Below are 22,188 nucleotides of genomic sequence, written 5' to 3'. Positions count from 1 at the left end.
CTGTAATAACATGTGGCAAGGCATACTACAGTTTGGTCTGAGGAGGAACAAATTACAGTCCCGTTAGCCAAGAAATGCAGGGTGTATTAATACAAGCCAAGGGGTTGAGGGGAAAAGGGGAGAAAAGAGGGGCCCCATAATTTCCTTTCCAACAACATATTTTAATTGATATCATCTATATCCTCAAAGGATTCAGGTTATAACCAGGGCATTATTAAAGACTTACAGTTAATCTGATAAACAGTACAATGTAGCTTTTTGTAAAAACAGGATCTCCTGGGTTTTAGTGATTTATCAAATTAATCTTGCAGGGACTTCCTTTGGGTATAATGGATTCAGAATCTCATATTCATAGTCCATCTGTATTTCTATATGAACCCCTTATTTCCAATAGATGCTTTTAGAAGTGTTAACCCTTCCTGTTCTAGTAATAATTTATATACAAAACAAAAAAGCATTACAAATTTACTTTTTGAGGAAGCACTTCACTTTTTTTCTACCTCAGAACTCCTTACAAGTAACAATCTTACTGTTATCTCAACAAGGTAATAAGAAAGACTGACGGCATTTTGTCCAAAAATCAAAGACTCATGGACCTATTTTAAGGCCTATGTGCATCTTAGTTAGGTTACATACTTTTACATTTATAGTGCTTAAGAATGACAAAGAACAGCATGCATCTTTGACTTAATATTGGAAAGCACAAATTAAACAAGAACAAACATTTTCTGTAAAGTACAACATTACAACATTAGAAAGATTTTTAGTGCAACCAATTGTGATTACAAAAATAAATACCCAAAACAAAAAAAAAAAAATGTTTTGTATCTATGGCAGAGATTAGTCAAAGGTTTGCTTTACAGCACCTTTCAAGTCACTTAGGGACCAGTCTTAGATTTTAGTGAAATCAAAGCCTGCAGTGGGTTAGCCTTCATCTCACTGACCTTTCGATGCTCTTGGAGATTTGTTGCTGAGGAACATTTCTTATTGCACACTGAACACATCAGCTTCTTCCTAGAATTTCCTGAAACAAAAACAAAATACCACCAACATCTTAAAAAGGAAGTTCTAAGAAAGAACCTAAATATTTCTGCTGAGTTTGTGACTTTTCACAGCTCATTTCATTGACATAAGATTTTTACATTTGTATCCCATCTTGAAAGTATTCAATATCAGGAGTTCTCTGTGGGTGTCCAACGAGACAGTTACTAATGGAATGTAAAGCAAGAAAACTAGAACAATATAGAAAAAGAAAAAGAAACTTGATATAGATATTATCACACATTAACCAATCAAATATGAAGAGCACAATTCACAGCTAAGAATAATTCATTTTATAACTGAACAGCTGAATTCTTCCAGAAGTCAATTCAACTAATATCTTCAAAAAAATATACTATAGCTTTAACAGAAATACTCCTGAAAGAAGTTATTGCAGCAATGACAAAAAAGATCCCAAACAACCATTTCCCATTTTTCTCTATTCAGAGAGCATTAAGCATTCTACTAACATAGCCTTAATGGTCTTCAACTGAACATGACAGGCAATGTGTATTAGGACCAGATCACAAATTCAAATCTAGTCTATAATGTAAATTACAAACCAAGCTACAGGTCCGCTACCAGATATGTTGTCCTACCTTTTTCACAGTTGCTTTAAGTGACAAAGCATTTAATTAGATTTGTCTATTATTTATTATTTGAAATTCATTTTAATAACCCACAAAACTATCACAAGGCACAGCTACCACAAACCTAATTTTTGTTTATAGTTACATGCCTATACAAGATATTTCATAGCTTATGTAAAAAATGTTCACATTACATTGAACACTACAAATAATGGAATCTGAACCAAAGAGAAGCAAGCACTGTTTATTCAAACACAGACAAATTACGGATCCTGAACAAGCCTACTGATGGTTTCCAGCTCAATTTTTCACTCTCAGCATTGTATATCTTTCCTGTTCCTGCTGTCCTGAAGAATTAATGTGATGTTGATTCTGATTATTTGTTTTTCCAGATTATTACTTGGGAGTAATCTTCAAGAAGAAGAAATTAATCCTGGCCTTACTTTTCTCTTCCCTCCCAAAATACTAAACTTCAATAATTATAATGACAATCCCTCTCCTCTTTTATCTGAGTACTAAAATGGTGATCTGTAAGATCACAAATGCTACTCTAGACTGCACATTAAAGCATACACATAGACAAAACAGTCAAAGATGGCTAACAGAGCTGGTCTTGAGAACCCTCACCTAACAGATGCTTCAAGAAGGTGCCCTCATACCTTCTGTGCATGAAGTAAAATGAGGCAACCACACCTGCTGTCTGTGGCTGCAAATCAGCCTGCACCAAATTCTCACTTACAAACATAATTGAAAGGAAACCACTGAGTGGTTCCTGAGACTTCTAAGGAGAAATCACCCAGGATACTGGGAACTGCCATTAACAACAGATCTGTTCTTCCTAGGTTCACTTAAGAACTCATGACATGCTTTACTGCATCTTGTTAGTTAGCACATGATATGAGCAGATAATTTACTCCTTTGGTTTACTAACTTAAGAGGTAAATTGGGTCTTTTGACTAATTGCAATCATAACACATGTTCCTAATTGGTATTTTTTTCCATCCATTGATGCCAAGACTGTGTGCACAAATGCAAGCACTGCAATTCCAGAAAGAATGTTTCATACTGCTTTAGCAACAGTAATTTCTCCCACAAAAGTATCATCTTTCAAATGAGACTGATAACAAGACTTATTTATTATTTATATAGTTAAAATAAAATTACTTTTAAAAAATTGAATGAAATTACATACATAACATTTTGCTGAAACTTGTTGAAATGACTCGTAATCAAAAATGACCTATGGGGGCCATAACTAGAAACACTAGCATTTCTTAGCCCTTTGGGACTAGCAAAATGTGCCTTAGTCTTCAGCGTTTCCATTCTGTTGATGATTGATCAGGATAAAACTAAAGCAACTAAGCTAGAAAATAAAGGTAGCATATCTCATGTTGATATACCATAGCCTGCTGTTAATGGAGGAATTTGTAAAGAATGTTATTCATTTCTAGACCATTTTATTGCCCACACTTTTATTTCCAAATAAAGAATTTTATTTCCAATAAACATTTTGTACAAAGAAATAAAAGAATCTAATAGCAAGCTTTAAGAACATATAGGATTTCAAAGACTTTGAATGTACAATCAGTACACCCAGCTTAGGTCATACTATCACAATGGATCAGAGAACTGAAAGATGATAATGAAGAAAGCGGCCCGTGTGTAGTGAGCAGACTGTGAAAGCATAACACAAGGTACATTTTTCACTACAATGTACCCTGTCAATCAGTTCAATACTTAAATTTGTAGTAATAAGTACTTTATCTCACATCTGTATTTGCTATTATAAAACTTGTGGTAAGTATTGACATGTATTGATACACATAAATAGAAGAATAAACTTAGTACCTTAACTTACAAGAGCATTAACAAGAGCCTTCCAGAGGTGAGGAAGGTGACAGTGAATAGCGATGCCTCCGTTCATAACCTTGCATAATGGACTACACATGTAGCAATCCCTTCTACTTTTCCTTGCCTCCAGGTATTGCAAGGCATGAAGGAACTGAAAAAGTGTTCCTCAACATTAGTAGGTTATTTTCATTCCTGCGCTGACACCAGTTGTGATTTCTATGACTTCCGTGTGACAAAATAAAAGCTCTGTTCATTCTGTAGGCAGAACAAAAATATCCTTCACGCATACCACCTCAGTCATGCCTGGAGTGGTCATACAAGAGAATAATTTAGCAATTTGTATACCTATACATAACTGACCAAAGTTGAGCCTAAACAAAACAATGTTCATGGCTGGGAAAAAAAATAATCTTACTGATACCAAAAAAATAAATATAATATTTTATAAAAATTGTTATGGAAGGGTTTCTGTATGCTGTAAGAGTTTGGCAGAAGAAAGATTTTACGTAATGAAAATCTTACAAAGCATCTCAGTGTTCTCAACAACTAAAGACTGTTTTCTTTGCACTCTGGTATTCTGCTGTCCCCACACATACTGATCTGCCATTGACATTGAGAGGGGACATGCAGAGAGTGCAGAATGACAGAACTGAGATCTGCATTGTGGACCTGAGAGAAGCATTTTGCCCTTTCATGAAAACAGAGTGAAGTTTGATTGAAAACTATTGATTCACAGTGCACAGATATAAAAACTCTAGGGCCTAATCGGACTAGTGGATTGTCTGATCTGGCTTCCTGCACAACAGAGGCTATAGAATTTCCTGCAATACCCTCACCAAGGCTAATCATTTGTGAAGCATGTCTTCCAGAAAGACATCCCATTGTATCCCAAAAATACCAAAAGATCAAGAACTCACCACTTCCTGCAGCCGTTTGTGCCAGTGGCTGATTTTCCTCACTACTTGTTTTGTTTTATCTCTTATTTGCCTAGTTTAAACATCCCCAGATTCCTATTGCATTTTCTGCAAAAGACTAATGATTCATCTGGTATACAGTAATTTCTCCCTAGGGGAGGAGGAATACTTACCCTTGCAATTAGTTACTACTTAATTTTCTTTCTGGTACAAATGAATCCATTAAAAACGAAACCAAAAGACAATGTTTACTCTGATTTGCATATTTAAAGCTAGGAACATGTTAGAGGTGTTGGCTTTTGTTTGTTTGTTTGCTTTTTTCTCCAAAACATTAAACTGTTTCTTACCACTGTGAACATTTTCTTTATGTTTTTTCAGGGCATCCTTACTCTTGAACCTCTTCCCGCAACCATCTGCCTTGCATATGAATCTGGCATCCCCTCTGCATGCCTCCTTGTGCTGTTCATAACTATATGGGATAACAAGCAAAGAAAAACAACACATGAAGCAGTATCTGCAGAAACCAGACACACAGCAAGTACTCTGAGCTTAACACATGCTGCACTGCAGAGTTCCAAGGCCACCTCATGCATTACTTACAGCAAATAAGAATGAAAGCATTTGACTTCTTTCACTGTTAGGATTCACATACACTAACAAGCTTGAAAGCTAACATGCAAAGGGAGGCCAGCAATGATATGCAGTCCAGTAACTCAGACACAAAACCTCGATTCTGAGCTGAAGGAAGTATTGCAAACAGAGCACTGAAAACTTCTTGAAGAGTCCCCTGGGTTGATGTTCTCTGTGCACTGAAGTACACTAAAGAAAAACAAACAAAAAAATAAAAAAAATAAGTGGAACATTCTACAATTTACAGAATTGCAGTAGCTAGAAACTACAAACTACTTGTAGATCAAACTACAAACATTTAAGTATGTGAGTAATCTATTTAATATGTGAAGTCTCCTGGAATTTAGTGGGACTCATCAGATACATAAACAGCAGAGTTCAGGTCATACTGCTGTACCCCTCAGATAGATTAATTTTACTTTGCACGATGCAAAGATTTACTTAACTAGCCATACTACACAAATGGAACTCCACTGCAGAATGTTCAATAGAAAATATTTAATTACCTCCACCAAACATTTCTCTGCTGTATATTTCGATGAAAGGACACAAAGCTCATAAAAACTGGCAGTTTAAGATACATTAACATTATTCAGACATAAGAAACATCAGCAGTTCTTTACAAGAGCAGTATTAATTGCATTGTATGCAATATGAGTCTCCTTCTAATATGAGAGAGTTAGAATAAATGTACTACTATCCATAATTAGATACTTGGGCAACCAGTGTACTACCTACACTAAAAAGCAATGTATCTACTTAGTTGCAAGCAAAAAATTTATATAAATACCAAAAGAAAAAAGGGTGATATATTTGTACAAAAGTATAATGTGAGGTATACGACTTCAATGACAAAATTGCACATTTACACTACCCAAGGACAGAGTAAACAAGATCATTTTTAAGTATCTTAAAAGTGCACTTTTAAGTCTCCCATCTGCTACGGGTTCTTTATGTTTTTTGTTTGTTTGTTTTTTCCATTCAAATATTTAATTAAACCAACACAAAGCACTGCTTTTCCTTTCTCTGTCCTTCCAGATATCATTTGCTTTTTCTAAATCTTAGTCTAATTCTGTAATGACACCTCCAGTTAAGAAGTTGAATCTCCTAAACTGCTAATGTTCACTGATGGAGACCATGGGTTTTGCACCAACCAGTAGCTTTAATATGACCTACAGTACCTAATTTGGAAAGATTAAAAATTAGTGACACTTTCTTACTCAAATTGAAGTCTCCAACAAATACAAGAAATTAATATGAAAAGAGTGAGGATAGAAATATGTAGAAAAAAATTAAAGCCTAAATTGGGAATAAGCTAACAGAAATAAATGATTGAATGAAATGATCCCTGAAAAAAACACTCTTTTTTCTACTCACTGTCTTTGTAGAGCTTGTTTAACAGGGAATTTCTTTCCACAGTTTCGGCACTTAAATTCCTTTTCCTCACTGGGTTTTTGGTGCAACGTCTGGAGATGTTCAGCTAGAATCTCCTGGCTTGCAAAACTGGATTCACAGTTTGGACATGCATGGTCCTCTTTACAGGTGAGGGTATCTGCATGGTTGGAAGAGAAAACAGAAAAGCAATAGTTTTCAGGGAATATTTTGGTTACTTTAAGAGACACTCTGCCAAAAACAGATTATGCAAAATGACATCATGAAATTCACAAGAGATATTGTCTCTCAATATGGATGTTGCGCACACGTATGCTTGTGCAATCTTGTTGTCTTCAACAGAGGTTTACAAACTTCGTATTACACAATAAAGATCTAACACCAGTTCATTCTCCTGCTGTTATACAGGTTCTGAAATGCTGTCGGGCAGAGACTAGAATCCCTCTAGACTGCTCAGATAAAGTGCAGACATACTTCTCTGATTTAGTGATTCTAGATTCACTTTGAACAGGGATGAGACAGAAATCTATTATAAGCAAATATACCAATAATTTGGTATTATAAATCTATTATAAAAATATTTGGTATATATAAATCTATTGTAAGCAAATATACAAATAAACCTGTTTAAAGCAAAGAAGAAGACTTCAGATAAGCTACCTTTCTCTTCCAGATAATGGTCTTACATCTTCTCTCACAGGTGTGGGAAAAGTAATTTTTCTAAGAAATTACTGAATTGTACTGTCATCTCAGTAGTGGTGACAGATGCACTGTTATTTATCCTTCCAAATAGACAGTCTACCTTGAAAGGATTATAATCAACATTACTGAAAATAAATAGAAAGCATTATGTGTGACTTAGGCTGTTAGTCTAAGCAGGTTACACGGGTTGTCTCTACTACCCATAAACGTACTGAGAATTCAATAGGCAGCTCAGGTCACCTACCCCTTCTTAGACATCTTACCTCAGGATCAGCTGAACTCCTTTACGGAAAGGTTTATTTCTCTAAGTTTACTACACGGGGAACTTCTCTCTCTTGCTTAGATTGTAAACCTACCTTTTATAAGGCTATAGTCATGTGAGGTGAACTCTTATAGTTCAAAAAATTAATCATAACTTGTCATGAAATCTGTGTTCACCCTTACACTTCTCTCAGTAACTCAGAGGAATGGCTTCCCCATATTAGGCAAAGAATCCCAACACAAAATAAGATTAAAATCATACAAGAGTTCAGAGTTCAGAGCCTTCCAGTTCCCCAGTACCATATAGTTAGTGTTGTCTTTCTTCCTCATTACTTCCAGGGGACAAATGGATTGAGAGCAGCCATGAGGAGACAACATGGGAGAACTGGTGGATGAAAACTTGTTCATAAGCCAGCAGCGTGTGCTTACAGCTCAGAAAGTCCTGAGCTGCATTAAAAGATATGTGGCCTACAGGTCAGAGGAGCACCTCTTCTTTGAAGAAAGGCTAAGAAAGCTGGGGCCATTTAGCTTGGAGAAGAGAAGGCTCTGGGGAGACCTCATTGCAGCCTTTCGATACTTAAATAAGGCTTATAAAGAACATGGAAAAGGCTTTTTACAAGGGTAAGTAAGCGATAGGACAAGGGGAATGATTTTAAACTGAAAGAGAACAGGTTTAGATTAGATATAAGGAAGAAATTCTTGACTATGAGGACAGTGAGGCACTGCAACAGGTTGCTCAAAGAAGTTGTGGATGCCCCATTCCTGGAAACACTGCCATGTTTTTGCCAGGCTGGGCTTTGGGCAACCTGATCTAGTGAAAGAAGTCCCTGCCCATGGAAGGGGGCTGGGACTAGATGATCTTTAAGGGTGCCTTCCAAACCAAACTATTTTACGATCTTATGATTCTACTTTTAAGCACTCATTAGACTATTTGCCACATATTGTTCACCTGCATTCTTTTCACCAGCTGGTTGCACTTCTTTATTGCTGCCAGTGTCTTCATCTTCCTGGATAACAGTTATTTCTTCCTCTTCCTCCTCCTCTTCTTCCATGTCACTGTCCAAGTAACCAATCAGAAGTTCTGTGTCTGTTTCAATATCATCCACGGCCAGATAGAAAATATTTTCCCCTTCCTGTTGCAAACCATAAGTAGAAGGAATGAATAACAGTGTCAAAAGTAAAATTTAGAGACAAGTCTGGGACCTTGATACTAGCCCTGACCTATACAAGGGGTAGCTCCATTCCCCAGGAGGCACAAAGCTGCAATAGCCTTCCTTAGATTTCTTTCCCAATGTGGCTGCATGGATAAAGTGCCTTTGTATTCTGGAAATAAGTCCCACCTCACCTAGGAGGCTCTTCCAATTTGCACTGTAGCCTATACCAAACTAAAGGTGTTAAAGTCCTCTTCTCTTGCCACACTCTGCCTTACAAGAACTTCAGAGTTTGAAAATGCAACATCTGATTATTAGAAAAACGATGAAATTTAAATAACCAATAAACTTTAGCTCTGTCATCTTTGGAGGCATGAGTTATAATCCAGCTTTCAGTAACAGGTTTTCGTACTGATTATTAATGTTTTTTGGATTCCCAGCTCTCTTCATCAACAGACTTTCAACCCTGGTCAGTTATCCTCGCTATTAAGTTAGCAAGCATGTCTATTAAAAGCACTTTAAACCACTTGATCAAAACTCTCTGCTAGTTTAAATCACAGAAGGCCAAGGATCCAGCCCAGATTCTGCATGAGATCAAACTACGTTAATAACAAGGTCTAAAACCTTCTCCACAATGACTAAAAAAGTTTCCAAATAGATACGTAAGCTAACAATTTTGGCCTTTGACAATGTTAAATTAAAGTTACAAAGGCAGGGCAGCTGTCTCCCTCCTAAGCTGCTATATGGAGCTTCTTTTTTTGCTGTACTTGAACAAATTGCTTTGGTTGCTCCCCAAAACACCGAAAGGACACGCACATTTACGTAATGAAGACTTTCAAGTTGTATCATAAATCTTAAAGCCTATCTGATTAACATCCAGGGAAGTTAACTGAAGCTTCTTTACAGTACTTCTAGCCATGTACTTTGTACCAAGCTTCATAGAGCAAGAACAAGATAATGATTTTTCATTTTTGTAATATACTAAGATTAATTTAAACTATCAGCAGGGATTTAGTATTTCTCTTGTTTAGAAGGTCTGTTATATATTACAGAAGTTATTGTCACACAACAGTGAAACCTATTAAATTCAACAGACTTGTAGCTGCTGCTTCCTTCTAGGACACACCACTTTTCTTTTTATCCCTAATCTCACCAACAGCGTTTGAAACCAAAACTAATTAGGCATTTTTTTCAAGACAGATTGTGCAGCCCAGATTATCTATCAGCATGCTACCCTAACTTGTGTGTATGTACATCTAGGAGTTGTTTTTTTATACTTCTGTCAAGAGTTTCAGAGTACTTTAATTTACTGCAGTCTAAACTCAAATCATCTCATGCAATTCTGATGTGAGGAAAGGCAGAAAATCTTTCTATATGTCTCCACGTAGACAGGATAAAATGACTGGGGAAAAAAACCCAACACATCAGGGGTTCAGGACAAACATAAAAAGCAAGACAACCTTATAAATGCATGCAGAAGCCCACATCTATTACTGGCTTACAAAAATAAAAATAAAAAATGCATGTATCCCATGTAAAAAGCTTACTAAATAAAGAACCAAATCGTGCTCCTTTCACTTAGATCACACATGACATACCTTGCACCACAAGATGGTACAATCTGGGAGTGCAGCAACCAGAACTATGGATTCTTATTACCTAGACCAAATGCATGAATCGCAACAACCAAGCTCTCCTCAGTACTGTAGCATTCTCACCTTCTCCGCACCTCCCCATTGTGCACCTGGGATGTATTTTAGGGCTATTCATGTCAAAATGCATCTGCCTGATTCTGTCCTGTTTGTGCACTTTTAGTAAATAACAATAATAATGGAAGAACTTTCAATGCCTGAGTAACCTGGATTGTATTCATACTGAAAAGAAAAGAGTTTTAATACCAACCCAACCTAACACACAACTCAAGCTCATTCCTCCTCCAAAGCTAATTTCTTTGGGTTTTCCAGCTATGCTAATTGTCTGGTATTCTTAGTGCTAATTAAAACAGATATACCTCCACTGTAGTATCTCCTGAGGCTGCAATGGGAGTTTTCCAGAAACCACAAACAAAGGAATTTAAATCTCTCCCTCCCCACCAGCAGCACCTGCATGAAGTGCATTTATCTACATGCGCACATGGTGAAAGTAGTAAAACATCTTTCAAATAATTTTAATGATCCTCACATTTACTAAGAATATGTGTGATTTGTAACAGAGGAGGGCTTCATAACAGAAGAGGCTGGCAAGGAACACGGGCCAACAAACACTGACAGCCCCATCCTACTGTTTCATCCAAAGCAGATCATGATCATTCATGAAAGCTGAAAATACAGGAGGAGGAGGAAGCAAATAGCCTCATACTGCCCAAGCGAGAATGGAGCCTCTCCATTCTCTGGGGCTTGATCAGCTGGCTCCAGCCCAAACCTTCATTATCTTTACCAAGTTCCTCCATGTGCCCACAACCACTGCTCTTAAAGCAGCATTAGCTGGCTTCTCTCCACACCCAGTTTCCTGGCAGCAAGGAAGCTCTTCAGCCTACCTGTTCTGCCACTTCTCCTTTGGTAGCTCTCCAAACAACCATGCTCCCTTTTCCTTGATCTTTGCCTGCAGCTCCAAGGTTTCCCGCTTGCCAGAGTACTAGGCAAGGTCTGTGAGGGTAGAAACTCCATGCCAGGAAATGTGTGGAGGTGATTCCTTAGGGAGGGTGGCAGGGGAAGGCAAAGCCATAAGCCCGGACATAGGAAAGTTCAAAAAGGGCATGCTGTGCCAGGAAAGACACAATCAGAATAACATCTGAACAAGCAGGGACACCTAGAAAGGCTTGGCCAGCACCATAGCTTCTCAAGATTTCCAAGAGAGACAGGAGAATTCACAGCCTCTCTAGGCAAACAGTGTCAGTACGAGAAAAAAAAAAAAAAAAAGTGTTTCCTGGAGGTTGGAGGAAACCTTATGTGTTTCAGTTTGTGCCCACTGCCTCTTGTCCTGTCATGGGGCAACACTGAAGAGTCTGGCTCCATCTTCCTTGCACCCTCCCTTTAGGTATTTGCACAAATAGATAAGATCTCCCCTGAGCTTCCAGTCCCTTCATCACCTTTGTGGCCCTTTACTGGACTCTCTCCAGGAGCAAGGTGTCTCTCACAGCAACAGGCCCAGAACTGGACACGACTCCACATGTGGCCTCGCAAGCACTGAGTATATGGAAAGGATCATCTCAGTTCAGCAACAGCATCTGAACAGCAATAGTGTGTACTCAAGAGCAGATAAACGCCTATCACCCTCCAATCAAAATGTTGTTGTTGTTGTTTTTGGAAAAAGAAAAAAAAAATCAAGAATCAAGCAGACTTTCGAATTCTCCCCCCTGAGCATATGGGAAGCCAACAGCTATGTTCATTTTACTTCTTACATTGCGTAACTAATTAATCATTCCTCTGTAATACTCAAAGTGAATTTCAGGTGCTCACAAAACAGTTTGTCCTTGCTTTCGTTGCATCTTCTCTAGCTCTCGCCTTTGGATAGTCTGGTTTTACTACACTTACTATAGTGCTCTCTCTCACATACTAATAGTCCTCTGTCACACTTGTGAAATATGATTTTAAACCACTCTACCACTTCACAGCAAATATCCTTCTTCGCTAATCATTATTTGTTTTTTGCTAATCATTATTCTAGCTCATGGTTTTCTGAGCTACAGCAGACCATCTCAGTGTCTGCTTGCTCATGAAATAATATTTGAATTTAAAGCTCTAGCTGGCTGCGATTCTGTTTATAAAACAGTTTTCATGTTAACAACAACAGGACCTTTTTGCATAGTAATCTTCAGCAGAGAGTGTTTAATAAAATTACAACTGACAAACAGATAAGTGCATACATTCTGGATAGAAGAATATTGAAAATATAATACTCTACCACTCTAAAAACTGAAAAAAAAAAAAAAAAAAAAATGCAGAATTTTTTATAGGAACCATTTCCCTTTGATTATGATAATTACAATGCATTTTTGCTCCATATAACAAGTCATGTTTATAAGCAAATAAGAATAGCCCAGGGCAAAATAGATTAGAATTCATACAGTTTCTGTTAATGCAAAAGTTGTAATCCTAAAGCTACTTTAAACATAACAGAGGATTAACTCATTCAATTACTACCTGAAATAAGTTAGAGAACCCTGCAGCAATTCAACTGCAAAATGCTGAGAAAAACAAATGGTACATATGCTGCTACCCTCCAACCTCTCCGTTCTTTTCCAGCAGTCACACATTGGCACTACTTACACAACAGTTGTTAAAAATACTTGCTGTGTGTTCCAAGTAAAAGAACACCCAGACATCACAGCTCCACCCTTGAGCTGTGACAGAACTCAAGAGACCAGCATGCACCCCACAATACCACCAAAAGCTCTTACCAGAGCTAGGGTTTTAGTAAGAAAGCATTGCATTACAGGAAAGGAAATAATAATAATAATAATTTTTTAAAAAGTAAAATAATTCCCAGGCCCTCTATGTTCTCTTTTCACCACAGGAAGCATTTTGTGCAGGGTCTAAATGTGATCATTGTATACAATTAACCTATAATGAGCTAATCATATTTTCCAGTCAACCCCAGGATGTGGTTTACTGAGGCACATGCATCCACTTCATTTGCCTCTAAACTAAATACCAAGCACTAGGCAGCAAACATTGAGTTGATCACTTCATTTTCGACATGAGATTACAATGGCTATCACTACTGGAGTGAAGCAATCAGATTAGAAAGCATTCTCACAGTTGACCAAAAATCTCCTGTTGGAGTATTTGGAAACCAGAAAGAAAAATAGGGAGAAACAGAAATAGTGGAAATTAGCAGCAGTGAGAAAAAAAAAAAAAAAAAAAAAGGAATCATTTGACTTCCATTCACTTTTTTTTTTTTTCCCAGTTCATACAAAGTCTCTCAGAAAATTTTAAAAGGCCAACTGTGAAGCAGACAACCTTTATTTTCCATATTTTACAGGCTAGTATCATAAACATTGGTCAAATATTTTTAAACGTTAACTTGCAAGATTCAGTAGTAAAACTTTACCTTAAAGAGTAAGCAGAACAACTGAGAGAGAAAAATCAAATGCTTGTTTAAAAATTCCAACCAAGCTCATAAAAGGTCTTCACAAAATAAAAGTGTCTAGAATAATTTTGCGTTTTGTAAGGGTAATTATAATGTGCTGGTTAGAACATAGTCTCTAGCCATCTCTAAGTATTCTATTTAATCTTCTGAGTTAGTTTTCTAAAACTATGCAGATATATTCTACTTAATTATGTAATGCATGATCATTCAGTTGGTCTAAGATTAGGATTTTGTTTGACATAGTGATCTGTATTTTGAATTCTTTTCATCTTTTAATTAACTTAGGTATTTGTTCAGCAATGTAATTTATGTTTTTTTTGCAGCCACAAAATTATAATGAAGCTAAAGCAACTTTATACATGTAACTTACAACTTTTTCCCCTTTGTAAAACATAATTTCATCATCCTTGGGGCAAGCAGGCAACTCAGAATTCAAATTAAAGGATACTATTACTGGAAATACTCCAGTATCATTTTGCCTACTGATTTCATAAAGCAAAGTATTACTGAAACAATTAGCCTTAAATCTGCCTATCATAAAGAATGCTATCATGGAAGCAAAATTCTGAAGGATTTGTGGGCTTTTTTTTTTTTTTTTTTCCTGAAGGAATAGCAGAGCTTTGGGATTTGCACCTCCATCTACTAAAGTGAAACCAAACCCTGAAAAGAAATACGTGCATCTTTAGTTTTATTCAATACAAGTAATACCTATTTACGTTATGTGTAATTAAACACATGTGTACATAAACACACACAATTTGAAGGTCACCCACAGAGAATGCACAAGTTGTATTGTCAGCTGATTATCGACAATACTTTAAAAATAATGAGATAATTTAAAAAATTTTTGTTTGTGTTCATAAATTTGCCTCCGTGATGCTTTTCATCACTTTATATATACTGATGTTTATTCTTTTTCCCCCTCTCAACTTTTACATATGTTTTACTGTGGAAGATTTTATAGGACTTTAATACTCTTGACACATTTTGTTATTTTTAAGTCATCTTGTAACTCCAGTACAATCCTTTAAAAAGACATGGAAAAAGCACCAAACATACTAACCGAGGTATAGCATTATGCAATGCAACATAATAGTCTGTTTTTATTTCTTTATTTAAAGAATCATTTTCACTAGCAAAAACCCACTGGTATGCACTGGATGTGACATTCTATTAAGACTTTTATTCAGAAATTCAGGTCATTTTACTGAGTGTTTTATTTAAAAAGTAATAATGAACATTACTTGTTCACACTGCTCCCTCTTGTGAACCTTACTTTGCATTTGCCAACATTGACTATAATTTGTTATCACACTGCCTATTCACTCGTGATAACATATATTTGACTAATGCCTAGGACTGACAGCCATGGATGAGGAAGACCTTGCAAATTTAGTTCTATAAGCAGAATGACAAAATCATTTGAAAGATCTTCATCTGTAAAGCTTTGATATAACAGAAAGACAAAGGCTGAAGGAAAAATATAAAGAAATAGTTGTACAGGCAATGGTCATACTAAATTAACCATTGACTTGTCACAGACATCATGGAAAAGCACAATGAAACAGTCATTTGGTCAATGCTGATGAGATTTTTGCTACATAGATGAATAGTGAACACTCTTTCCTCTGTTACTTTAAACTAAACTGTAGCCTGAATGTAAAGATCTGAAGAGATCACGAACATGACAGAATAGAGACCAACAGGATAAACTGATGATAAAGCTGTCCACACTAATCTAAGAGAGGATCAGCAACAAGGTCCAAAGAAACAACACCAGCAGCAAAATTGCAGTCACATTCATCCATCAGTATTTGATGGAACACTAGAGACTGGTGAAGATTTTCATTTGGAGAGAAACTGGTTGGTCTGGAAAACAGAAGTAGATCTCTGGTTTCTCTGGAGATCATTCTTGAATTTTCAATTGCTCATGAGATCACCTGGAATAAAGCTGCAGATGTACACCACAGACTGGCATTCAGTAAAACTAGAGCTTTGGAAAGTAGGAGGCCAAATCAAGTGAAGGCAGACAGATAACCAGTCAGATTTGCCAACACAATGCCACTGCTAACAGTAGCATTCAACTAGTGTGATAAAGGTATAAGTGCTAGGCAGAACAGATGTAGTACAACAGTAGAATGAAAGTCACAGAAAGGCACACAACTGGGACATGAAGAGGGAGGCTAAGATGAGGTATACAAGGGTATTTGGAAGCAGTGAACAGTGCTTGCAAACAGCCCCTCTGGCGAATATGAGATTTAAGGAGCCAACAAGTCATCAACATGGAAATTGAAATTACCAGTGTTGACAGTCATCAGTGTGTACCTTCTACAGAACTACATGCTGGATCTTCACTAACTTTTTTTTTTTTCAAGTAAACATTTCTCTTCTCAGCAAAGAGAAGTAAACATTGTTTAAACTCTGTTTCTCAACAGAGAGAAACATCTTAAAATATTTTTGTTAGACCTCAAAATAAACTCTTTTTTTCAAGGATCTGCAGGAAAATCCTAGAAAAAAGTCATTTCAATATGAAAAAAAAAAAAAACAAAGTAATAATTTTAAGAAGTGCTGACTAGCATTTATCCTTTTACTATCTTCCTAATGTTTCCCCTTCATAACATTAATAAATAAATAAATCCAGATTTGGATTACATTAACAAATATCTTGCGTTAACCTGAAACAGCTTTTTTTTGGCAAATGCATATTCTGAGAAAAAAATAACACAGCTATGTAATTCTTGCATATATGGGACTAGAAATTATTTTACTGAGCTGTTGAAAAAATATGCAGATAGTTCATTTCTTTTATAATCTCTAAAAGAACAGTATCTTTAACTAGAAAAATATGCCTGTCTTTGCTACCATTCTGCAAAGTCACAGAATGCTTCCAAAAATGAGAGATTAAACAAACTAAGACTCCTCAGCTTGAGAAAAGAGCTGTCAAATAAGAAGGAACAGATATAATAGGGTTCTATAAAATCAAGAATGGCATAGAATACTGAACAAAGTGACTATTCACTATCACACAAGGACTAAGGGGAATCAAGTGAAATTAAGAAGTTGCTAAAAAGAAAAACAGAAGCATGATTCACATAATATGTAATTAAAGCAGTAGAACTCATTACCATGGAATGCTGCAAATGACAAATATAAAAATGTAAAAATTAGTTGGATAAATTCAGATCTGCAGCCAAGATTAGGAAAAGAATTTTTTTTATTATTATTAATTTATCCTCAAACACTGTATGATCATCCTATCAGATAATTAGATCCTTCAATTCTGTTTTCTACAGGAATAATTTAAGCACCATGCTTGCTTTCAAACTTGTCACACTGTTCTATTAAATTTTAAACTAACTACAAAGTAAAATCATGACTCTACTTTCCTAAGTCCATACCTGAGTTCAGCATGAAACACAGCTAGGCCTCTAAACCACTAATCTTGATTCAGTCAAGTATATACCTACCCAGTTAATATTTTAAAATCCCACCATGACAAAAAAACTGTATTCAGGCAAAAGCTTAATTTGACTAAGGCTCTAGTGAGAAATTTAAATGTCTGTTAGCATAGTGAATGAACAACTGGAAATCATTTTTTCTTCTAAATGTAAACTGTTTGTTTTACTACAAACCAAGAGAAATAGTTTGTATAAGTTAAACAGTGTAAGCCCATCTCTGTCAATTAATACAGATCTTTCAAAGAATACCAGCTTCTAACTAATGACAGTTTTTTCAGTCTTTCAATCTTGTATTTATAGTACCATATTTAAGCACGTGTGCTCACTTAAAAAAAAAAAAAAAAAAAGTAGGAAAAGGAAAGCAGCATGGCTACTATGTTTCTTAGTCTTACAATTTTATTGCAAGAGACAAAGATCAAATAGGAGATCAAATTCACAAATTAGTCACAGGAAGCAAATGGTAGGAATCCACCAAATCTACCTGGATGGCTGCCAGATTCTTTTGTTCTTGTGATGGAGCCTCATGGACGAAACGCAGCCAGTTCGAATGGCGTGGATTGCTTGCATCCAGGATATAAAGGACTTCACCTTTACTGCCACGAACCTGAAACATTCAAAAAAAAATCAATACAAATTTAAAACTTATCATCTAGCGTATCTACTGAACATATACTAACAAGTAAAACGTTAACGTATGCTGGTGTCAGCAAGATGATCTTGCTTTCATCAGGTACTCACAGCTGTGATGCACATTCACGTTTTTCTATATAAGTGCACTTAGCCACCTTCAAAATATGTAAGCAACTCAAATCCAGAACGGGGGTCAGTTTCCTTTGAGTTCCCAGTCTCTTTTCTTAGCCTTTCCTCTACTAAACAAACCTCTCTGCTTTATGACTGACTCCTGGGTCTCACTCATCTGACAGTATGATCACTTCGCTCATGTTCTTTCCTCCCACTTTGTTTTGTTAAATCCACCTCTGTTTACTAGCTTGCCAGAAAGTGACATAATCTGAGAGGTCCTTTCCCATTCAAATCCTATCATCCCTTCTACAGATTTCCTTTCAGAGTTCTCCTTTATATGTTCTGATGCCAGGATTTTACTCCTCCAGTATACCTAATTTTTCTCATACTTCCCTGTCTTTTGTCATTCAGTCTGTCACTGATCACTTTCTTACAAATAATGTTATAAACTTACCTGCCTCCAAGTACTGGACAAGCTTGAGAAGTGGTCTCACAAGAACCTAATGAGGTTCAATAAGCCCAAGTGCAAGGTGCTGCACCTGGGTCAGGACAACACAAGACATGAGCACAGACTTGAACTAGATGATCTTTAAGGTCCTTTCCAACCCAAGCCATTCTATAACTCTATGATCTTCTTGTAGACTGGCTTGTTCTTTGCTCATTATCTTCTTTTTCTAGCAGATCCTATTCACCCTTTACTGTTAAATCCTAAATCCAACTCTTTCTACCTAGTCTCACATCTCCAGAGAAATCTCAATCTTAACTGCAAACAATTACAGAGTATGTCTAAATCTCAATTCAACTTTTGTTTGTTTGCAGCTTCCCATTTATGTAAAATTACCAATTGTTCAAGCAACTTACAAGCTCAACCTTGAATTATCAATTCTGTCTCCATTCCTATCCCCCTGCTCCATCACTAGATGTTCTATATCCTTCTTTATCACCAAATGCAACTTTTCTTCTTCCAAATTCCAAATCCAGCAAATATGGTTTCACTATTGTTAACTTTGCTTCTAACATATCTGTCCCACACCAATCCTAAATGTCCCAGAAACTTATAAAGCACTTTTTTAAAACTATATTCCTTGTTTCCCTTTCAAGTCTTGGAAGTTTGAGGGTGTTTTTTTTTGGTGTCTACCCCACACCCCAACACTTCCTGAGAACTATCTTCAGAACAAGGATCAATATAATTGCATTAATCTATCCCGTATATCTTATTTTACAGCTCACTTGAGTGACCTATCCAAAGGACATATAAATACGTAGCCTCAGTGAACAGTTGGTCAATTTTAAATTATGCTTGGCTGAAACTGTATCAGAATAGAAGATGATTTCGGTAACAACAAATTAACATACTACATAGGTGAAGAGCTACAAATTGTTTAGCCTGGGAAACAAACATGCTCAGGTTTTGTTACCAATTGAAGAAGACACTTTAAAGAACTGTTCTGCAGAACTGAAGGCAGACATAAGTGTGACAGCTTTAACTAATGAGTCATTCCATTGTTTCCACTCCAGAACTTCAGTAGCAGTAGAACCCACCTCCCCAAATAATATTTACTGATAGTTTTAACACCAGACCAAGCAAATTTTCCCTGCTAGCCACCATTTCAAAGAAAGAATTGCACATATATGTCATCTTATCAGAGGCTTTTGGGTATAATTATAGATCCATAGAATTTTTATGACTGTGACAAAATTCCAGCTTACGCTGACAACATGAAAATAATAGTTAAAATTAGGTTACTATTTCTAGGTCATTCTTTGCCCTTAAAACAAAAAGAAATACTGCTGAAACAACATAGCTGCCACTTTGCCAGTGGTTTGCTGGTTTTGTTTTAAATAGCTTATCATTTAAATCTGATATAAAAGATAGCCATGAAAAAAGGTCATAGAGTCACACACATTCCATATGACTTATTTATATAAGGAACATATTTTCATCTGTCAACAAGAAGTGTGCAGAGTATGTATTTTCTAAGAGCTGGGGATTTCAGCTATGCAAGATCAAAATTAGATTGTCGTCATGGCTTTGTATTTAAATTGCTCAAATTCTTTCTATATTTAATTCTAATGGATGCAATATCATATTCCTTCAGTATGACTGCTTAAATTACCTAAACTTTAAAGATACCATTAGAAACAAAAACTGTATTCCATTACCATGGGAGCTGGTGACAGCATGTTGTTCTCAGATTAAAACAAACAAACAAAACAAAAAAACTACTGTAGTTCTCCAAACAAATAGAAGTCTTCAAAATGCATTACTATTCTTCCAAAGACATTTTTCTTAAGAGGGACATATCATGAAAAGGTGCCAATATTTTAAACTTTAAAAGTTGTTTTACTTTCAAACGCATAGATTAACCAGACTAAAAAGTGTCAAACCTATATATTTAAATGCACCTGCAAATAATAATATATAACACTAAGCACTGGAACACTTTGCACAGAGAGGCAGTGGAGTCTCCATCCTCAGAAAGAGATACTCAAGAGCCACCTAGACATGGTCCTGGACAACCAGAGCTAGGTAGCCCTTCCTGAGCAAGGGGGTTGGACCACATAAACTCCAGAGGTCCCTCCCAGCCTCAGTCATTCTGTGATTCTTTGACTACCCCGTTGAGAAATGATACCTGCTCATTGCAGGAACTGTTGTTTCCACCAGGAACTTGAGTAGAATGACTGTAAAATGACGTAATGACTGTAAAATGACATAAAAGCAAAAACCAACTTCATGCAAAAAGACATGTTAGCGATGCATATCTGAACAGCTCTCCTTCCCACCAAAGCCTTACAGAAGTGCTGCATTGATTATACTGCAATAATCACCCAGATCTAAATAACCAAAGAGCAGAACCTCACATTGTCTGAGTGAAAATAGTTTACAGTGAAGATTAACATCTGTGAGCAATTAAAGTCAAGTTAATGGTTTTGTGATTTAGCTAAAGCTACCCAAAAACGGGGTTAGAGAGGCCCATCATGCAAATCCTATAAAGGTTTCCATCATATCTTGACTTGGATTAGAAACGGAACCAAGATCCTATTATAATCCTATTATAAAAAACATACATTATGCTACTTCCCTTTTCATCCGTTTTTCTTCTTCGTTTGATCCTTAAATTATGTAACAATAATTTATACTCACTTCAGTGATACACACTCATCTCAGTTGTGCTTTCTTATTCTCTGCCAATCCACGAAGAAATATCAAACACAAAGCAAAGACTTAACACATAAGGAAACTATTGATGTAAGAATACAATAAATTCCTTGAAAACTTGCTATACGTCCTATTGCTTTTTTCCACCTCATAAAGAAATAATGCATTAAATACACAGATGTGAGGAAGAAAAGACAAGAAAAACACAGTCAAAATACTGTACTTAACATGGACTAGACATTTACCATTCTTTTTTCACTGGTTGGGTGAATGGGTGAATTTCCTAGATGTGTCTTTGAGCACCATGGCAAGGAATTTCAAACTTTGTCAATATCTTATTTAAAAATAAAAAATAAAAAAATAAAAACAACAACAACATACAAGAGCTAGTCTGTTTGCTTTGCAAATATACTCCTCAAACTGAAAAGTGTACCTAAATATTACCCAAGTTGAACTATTAATGAATTGAAATGAAGTTTGGAAAATGTCCCAAAAGATGCTCTCTCCAGTAACAGCCTGCTCAGTCATACTTCTGCCTTGTGTTGTGATTATCAAACAAGAAAATCAACTTAATTAGAAGATACATCAACAAATACAATCAAAAATGCTTTCACATGGCTCTACCTGTAAATCTGTTTAGACCTCCAAGAAGACAGGATCAAAGATAGCTGTCACTAAGATAGATGTTGTACTATAAGCCAACATGATTCTACTAGCCACAGCAACAAGGAATTTTCCCTCCTACATCCCCAGCTGGTGACACCAGAAAACATGACAAACATACTGTGTAGCTTCAGTATCTCCCCCCAGCCTTGGCAGTTGCACTAGCTAGAACAGCAAGAGAAGAAAAACAGAAGACAGTGTCAACCTGCTACATGCTCCTCAAGAAACGTAAAGATACTACTACTAATTTAGCTCTTTACCCCACAGAACTAACACTCAGCAAGTAGCTTTCTGGACCATGACAAGCAAACTCCCACATTGAATAAGCTAAGGTTTCTTGACCTTCTTTATCTCACAGAACCCTCTTTTACAAGGATTCACACACACAGTCCACGTGAGACCTGGAAAAGTAAAGAGGATTCATTCTGCCACAAAACTTCGAGTCTGCTCTCCGGGGACTCCATTCCAGTCACTGAACCACTCCAAGAATCTTCCGGACAACCTGCCTACCACAACTATTGATGGCAGGATATCGTTGGAAAA

At 36.4% G+C, this 22,188-nt stretch overlaps 1 protein-coding gene across 3 annotated transcripts in view; it reads right to left on the bottom strand.

The window, feature by feature from the left end:
• Positions 1 to 22,188, bottom strand: part of PRDM5 (PR/SET domain 5) — an 88,539-nt gene that overhangs the window by 56,733 nt on the left and 9,618 nt on the right. For all 3 annotated transcript variants that reach the window (XM_035325925.1, XM_035325926.1, XM_035325927.1), the window contains exons 3-8: positions 17,563 to 17,685; positions 8,331 to 8,514; positions 6,404 to 6,578; positions 5,123 to 5,215; positions 4,744 to 4,865; positions 945 to 1,024 (exon numbers count right to left, since the gene is read on the bottom strand). In XM_035325925.1, coding sequence (XP_035181816.1) covers positions 945 to 1,024; positions 4,744 to 4,865; positions 5,123 to 5,215; positions 6,404 to 6,578; positions 8,331 to 8,514; positions 17,563 to 17,685 — 777 coding nt within the window. The remainder of the gene's footprint in view (positions 1 to 944; positions 1,025 to 4,743; positions 4,866 to 5,122; positions 5,216 to 6,403; positions 6,579 to 8,330; positions 8,515 to 17,562; positions 17,686 to 22,188) is intronic.

The sequence above is a fragment of the Oxyura jamaicensis genome, chromosome 4 (genome assembly GCF_011077185.1).
Source record: "Oxyura jamaicensis isolate SHBP4307 breed ruddy duck chromosome 4, BPBGC_Ojam_1.0, whole genome shotgun sequence".
Taxonomy (NCBI): domain Eukaryota; kingdom Metazoa; phylum Chordata; class Aves; order Anseriformes; family Anatidae; genus Oxyura; species Oxyura jamaicensis.
The sequence above is the reverse complement of the archived record's forward strand: the minus strand, read 5'-3'. Positions and strand labels throughout refer to the sequence as shown.